This window comes from Anomalospiza imberbis, chromosome Z, assembly GCF_031753505.1.
Source record: "Anomalospiza imberbis isolate Cuckoo-Finch-1a 21T00152 chromosome Z, ASM3175350v1, whole genome shotgun sequence".
Taxonomy (NCBI): Eukaryota; Metazoa; Chordata; class Aves; order Passeriformes; family Viduidae; genus Anomalospiza; species Anomalospiza imberbis.
In genome coordinates this window covers 39,599,240-39,605,239 of record NC_089721.1, presented here as the reverse complement: position 1 = coordinate 39,605,239, position 6,000 = coordinate 39,599,240, and the positions used below count along the sequence as shown (strand labels likewise).

The 6,000-nt window shown below is 45.9% G+C and overlaps 1 protein-coding gene across 1 annotated transcript in view; it reads left to right on the top strand.

The window, feature by feature from the left end:
• Positions 1-940: 940 nt before the first annotated feature.
• The window catches only part of WDR36 (WD repeat domain 36), a 28,677-nt gene continuing 23,617 nt past the window's right edge, over positions 941-6,000 (top strand). Inside the window, exons 1-4 of the mRNA XM_068177514.1 lie at positions 941-1,144; positions 2,359-2,386; positions 5,222-5,322; positions 5,817-5,934. Of these exons, the coding sequence (XP_068033615.1) occupies positions 998-1,144; positions 2,359-2,386; positions 5,222-5,322; positions 5,817-5,934 (394 nt within the window). The 5' untranslated portion in view covers positions 941-997. The remainder of the gene's footprint in view (positions 1,145-2,358; positions 2,387-5,221; positions 5,323-5,816; positions 5,935-6,000) is intronic.

Sequence of the window (6,000 nt, the reverse complement as noted above, 5' to 3'; positions counted from 1 at the left end):
TGCGTGGGAAGGCGCTGAAGGGAAAAGGAGTTAAGGATCGTGAATCGGCCGTCTGCTCGCAGGACTCCAGGCGGGCGGAGAGAGCGGGCCGACTGCTGGAATGCCTCCTGGAGCGGGCGCGGGGATGCGGGGAGCGGCCGGAGCTGTGGCGCGTCACTCGGTCCGTTCTGAAGCACCACTGCCCCGGCTTCTGCGCGTCACAGGAGGGTACTGGGACAGCGCAGTGGGGCAGCCCCGGAGACAGCGCCGGGGGCGCCGCCGGGACGTCAAGCCCGGTCCCGTGCGACAAAAGCAAATCCCAGGAGCTGGTGGCGGTGTGGAGAAGCTACAATAACTTAGGATAGGTGGCCTGGGGGTGGCGAGGCTTTGAATTTTGCGTCCTCCGCCGGACTTCACTTGCATTGTCCGCCGTGCAGTCATAGAAACGCAGTCATCCTGCGGGTTGTTTTTTATTAATATCTATAATTTATTAAAAAAAAACCCAAAACCCACATACAAAACAAACATTACTACCACTACCACAAAAACTAAAAACAGACACCTCGGGAAATTCAGAGGCTCCTGATGCGGGTGTCTCGTGGGATGTGCCATCGGAGGTGGGCTCACCTCGCGCTCCGCTGCCGCCTCTGCGGAGGGGCCATCCGCAGCCGGACCTGGTGCTTTGCGAGGGTAAAGGGGATAACGAAATGAAGAATAAAAGGGGATACAAAAATGAAGAATAAAAGGAAAAAAAAATCGCGCAGTCGCGCCTGCTGGAGTGTTTGTGGCAGAGCTCGCGGCTGACGCTCCCCTGCGCGCCCCGGCGGCACCGCACCCACGCGCGCCGTGCGGAGCGGCGCCGCCGGTCAGCAGCGCGGGGCCAGCGGGCGCGGGGCGGGCGCGGGGCCGCTCTCGGCGGCGCACGGCGGGGCGGGGCGGGGCGGCGGAAGCGGGCGGGCGGGCGCTTCCTGCGGGAGGGCGGGCGGATGCGGACACGGACACGGACACGTGCGGAGCCATGGCGCGGGAGGGCGCGGGACTTTTCGCCGCGTTCCGGGTGCTCGGCCGTTTCAGCGGGCACGTCCCGCACGTCCTGCGCTATCACGGCCGCCACCGCGAATTCTACCTGGCCGCCGCTGTCGGGCGCAGCGTCCACACCTACAATGTGAGTACGCGGCGTCCCGGTCCCTGCTCCTTTTTCCTGGCCTCCTTCCCGCTCCCACCCGCCGTGGGGAGGCCGGGGCCGTGCAGGGAGATCCGCCTCTTCCGCCCTCGCCGTCATGATGCGGGAGCGTGTGCGGGGCTGCGGCGTCCCGGTGCCGCTCCTCTGCAGCCGCCGATGACGGGGAGGGAGGGAAAGAAAGAGGGAAGCTGCCGGCTGAACGAGCCGGGAATGAGCTTGTTCAGCCATGTGAGCAGCGCTAGCCGATGCGGCACAACCCATCCGTCGGTAGCGCCCAGGTACTGAAGCTTTTCCTTCATTACAAGATAAATTAATGCTCACCCGCTCTGGTTTAGCATTTGAGGTTTACATTTTAGGGGCGGAGGGCAGTCAGATCCTATTAAAACTCCTGTATGAAAACGGATAAGCATAGATGAGTTCAGCAAGATGAAAGAACTCGATTTTTGCAGTGTGGAATCATAAGCCCCTTAAAGTTGGAAAGGACTTCTGGAGATCACCCAGACCGCCACGCCCCCACCACCCCCCCCGCCAAGGCAGGGTCACCTAGAGCAGGTTACAGAGGAACGTGTCTAGGTGGGCTTGGAATGCCTCGAAAGAGGGAGACTCCGTGGCTTCCCTGGGCTCAGTCAAAGCATTTTCACTGTGTAAGGAAACATTGAGCTGAGTACAGTGTGCACCAGAGTGCAGACATCAGGGATCTTCCTGTGCTTCTGTGGCGCCTTTTAGCGTTCACTCCTGTCAGTCTTCTTCACAGCCTTTGAAGTGGAGTAGTGATCATCACTGGGCAGAGATGCTTAGATGTTTGCAACTAAAGCAAAATCTCTGTGAACAGAGATAAAGGGTGGTTGTAGTGAAAGTAAGGTAGAAGCAGAGGTTATGTGGAAACAAAGGTACCCAAGCTCCTCAGGGTGTCTTAACATGTCCTTGGTTTCCTGCGCATTAGGGTAAAATACATCAGGAAGCACAACTTACTATTGGTGAGTACTATTTTGGCAAATGCATTGTCCCATTCCTTTTGATCTACTGTCTGTGTGTTTTTCAGTAGACTGTTCTAAACTGGGATGAATAATCTTCCTGGTTTTTGAAGTATCAAATTCATTGTCGGATCTAGGTTAATTCCTAGACTTTTTAATTTGTTTATACCTAATTCGTTCCAACCGATCACTAAAAATGCCTTTTTAACATTTTCATTGCAGGTGAAGAAGCTTGGTATTGTTGCTGTGAGTAAGTACTCATAAATTGTTCATTCCTCTTATTTTGTGGGGGTTATTAAACATGTCCAACATCTGCACTTCATTTTCAAGTAAAAAAAACAAGAAAATAAATTATGCTTACTAATATTTACACTGAAATATATTAAAAGGAATCTCAGAAATCTAAAATACCAGTTTGGAAATAAGAATGCTGTTGAAACTGAAATTCAGTTTTCTTAGAGACATACCTTTTGAACCTTCTGTTCTTACCATCTTGTTCTTCCAAAACACCTCTAGGCCATAAGGATTGCACAGTGAATAAAGCTCAATTATTAATTTATTGAATTAATTTTAGAATCCTTTTTTGTTGTTTTTGTGATTATTAGAAGAGTGTTTTAGGAGGAAAATAACTACATGGAGAAAATAAATGTGGATGCCTTCAGGGAGTGTTAGGAGTTGACTGTACTGGTGCATACAAAGGATATGAATTGATGGCTTGATATTCAATTGACCTTTGGTGGTAGAGAACTCTGGGTGTCAGCAGCAGGGCCCACATTCTTCAACACCATCCCCAGTAGCCTGGGTGATGAGGCAGCAGGCACCCCTAGGATAGGCTTGCAGAGGATTCTGTTTTAGGAGGTGTAGCTAACACCCAGAATGGCAGAGTTTTGGTCCAGGGAGCTGTCACACAAAACACAAAGCCTGGGCCCACAGGAACCTTGCCAAGTCCAGTGAGGACAAGTGCAGAACCCTGCTGCACCTGGGACAGAGCAAGCTGGGAACTAACTCCTCATGGCATCCTGCTGGGGAGAAGCTGGGGCTGTGCTGGGGCCAGGCTGAATGTTGACCAAAAACACAGTAACTGTGAGTAAGGCAGGCTGTGTATCAAGCCTCCATCCAGCAGATCAGGCAAAGCTGTCCTTCCCCTGCACCTCATGCTGGTGGGGCCATGCCCAGACTGCAGAACCCTGTTAGTGTGGTTCTGTCGCTTCCACAGCTCCTCTTTCTCCTGCAGGAGGCATGCTGAGGAGCAGGAGAATGTCGGGGCCTACAGCAAGCAGTATGAAAAGAGACATTGAAATAACTGGATCGGCTTAGTGCTAAGTAGGGCAAGATTCAGGATGGCCCAGAGGATACCTGAAGGGCAGTAGGATGGTAGGGCTGGATTTGTGCTGATGGTGGTAGTGGTAGACAGAGCAGCAAGGGGCGACTCCCACAGATTGCAGCCTGAGAGGGTCATAGTAGAGAGTAGGAAAAACGTCCTGAAGGGGTAACTGTGGTACAGTGTAGACCTTGAGGAGAACTCATTCTTCCGAAGTGTTCAAGATACAGCTGGGCACAGCTGCACCTAACCTAGTCTAGTACTGGTGATAAACTTTTTGAGGAGCTGGTGGCATGTTGAACCAGTTGATTTCTAAAGGTCCCTTTCACTTGATACTTACATGATTCAGAGGGATGCACTCTGTCTTGAAAAGTAGGGGCTTTACTTCTGTCTACTTCTGTTTTGTAAAAACAAAATTTTTACAGAGATGTCATATATAAAGTATTTTCTATTAATAGAGCATCTGTTAATTTGAGAATAAATGTCACACAACCAGGACTAGATTTAGTTTATCAGGTATGCATTTTTAAAGCTGTAAACACATGAACTTAGTTTTCATCTTGCAAAATCATAAAAACATTGCATATTCTGGTCTATGGTGGGATGCATCTGCTTACATATGTAATCATCTAAACGTTTTGAGAAATTGTTTACATACAAAACTGTGATTGAAACAAATGAATACTATACCGCTCTTTTTATGTTGCTGTTGGTTTGTTGATGTTATGTGGTTGATGCTCTGAACTTTTCTTTTTAATTTGGGTCTGCCTAAAACTGTCTTAGTCTAAGCAGCCTTGCAGACAGTGCCTGTGGAGTACCAGATGTCTGTAACCTGGTTGTAAGGCTAAGTCACTTCAGAGGTGCTGTGGGAAGATATGTTCAAACAAATTAAACCTCATAGAGTGCAACCTTCTTTTATGTTCATACTTTAGTTCTTCCTTATGAAGTTGTGCTGCAGTACAGTAGAGGGTGGTGCAGTTTTCTTTGTGCCTGCTAACAATTCACAGTACGAAAAACCTTTGTGGGAAAGCCTGCTGTGTGACCATGCTAATTTGTGTCATAGGTGCACTCCCACAGTGATTTTTGACCTGGTGTTTCTCTGCAGAAGCATAAAGTGCTTTAGTAATTTATGATTTTACATTTCCTTGGATTGAGAGTATTGTTCCCTATAGTATTTTTTTTTTCATTTTTCTTCTATTTGGGACCCCATCAGCAATTTCTCAGTGTGGTCTGGAACTTTGATTCTTTTACCTTTTGGGCTAGTAAAGTAAATAGCCTGATATTAGATACTCCTGAACTAGTCATGAGGTGGGGAATGAGATGTATTTTTAGAGCATTAAATTCTCAGTGTGAACAAGAGATAGGTGCAGGAGTGGGTCACTAACTTCCAGGCCTGCAGAATTACTTAACCTAATAAGCATTACTAATGCTGAGACTTTGATTTATCATCTGTGTTTTCAGCCCTCACAAAGCTAACGTGTCCCTTTACTTATAGAGGTAGTTCACTAATTTATTATTAAGTGTTTTTTTCAAAATAACCACCTTATGTTCTACCAATCTTATGTTACTTATGGTGTTACTGGTGTAATGTTTTGTAGTAATATTTGCATTCTTCTGAAATATGTGCATTTCTCTAAAATTCAACATGATGTTCGAACAGAGGTCTTTCTTTGTGGGTCACCATGCCAAAGAAATACACTGTCAAGTTTTCTCTCTTGCTAGGAACCTGAAATTCATTTAACTTTTCTTTTGTTTGATCAACAGGTAACACTTTGCCACAAGACATCACCTGTTTAGCAGCAGATCGCATGCTGATATTTGCTTCATATGACAACATTCTCCATGCTTTTGCCAGGAACAAAGAGGTTTCTATTAACTTACTTATTACTCAGTAGTACAAAACAGTTGTGTAGTGTCTGTGGTATCAAGGCAGTTAATTTTCTATGAATGCCTATTTTTGTAGCTGTTTGGTATCTTCAGTTTTAGGGAAACAAGCTGTAAAATGAGGAGTGAAAAGCTTAAACTGGAAGAATGTAAAAGGAAATTCCATAATGCTTAACTGTGTTTTGCATATTAATTCGAATAATTAAGTAGCGATTTCAAGATTTTAAAAAATCATCAATTCACGTAAACTAAATTAATTGAAAATAAATAATTAAAAATACTTAGGTAGCATATTTTTTGCAAACAGTTTTAAATATCAGATATAATTATCTCTCTTGCATTTCAAGTTGTGTGGCCTTTGCATGAATTTTATTTGAACTTGTTGCTGACATCTGTTAGCTGTCCTCAGGTATTGTGTTAATGTGATATTCTACCTTAACAGCTTATTAGAAGCATTTCTATTTTGAAATTATAGGTGGTTCATACCTATGAAGGCCACAAGGCAAGGATACACCTTCTACAGCCTTTTGGTGATCATGTCATCTCTGTGGATGTTGATAATGTTCTTATTGTTTGGAATATACAGTCAGAAGGTGAGAGATTTTATTTTTGTTGCTGCTTGATAAGATAGCACTGTTAGACATTCAGTAATTTAAGAA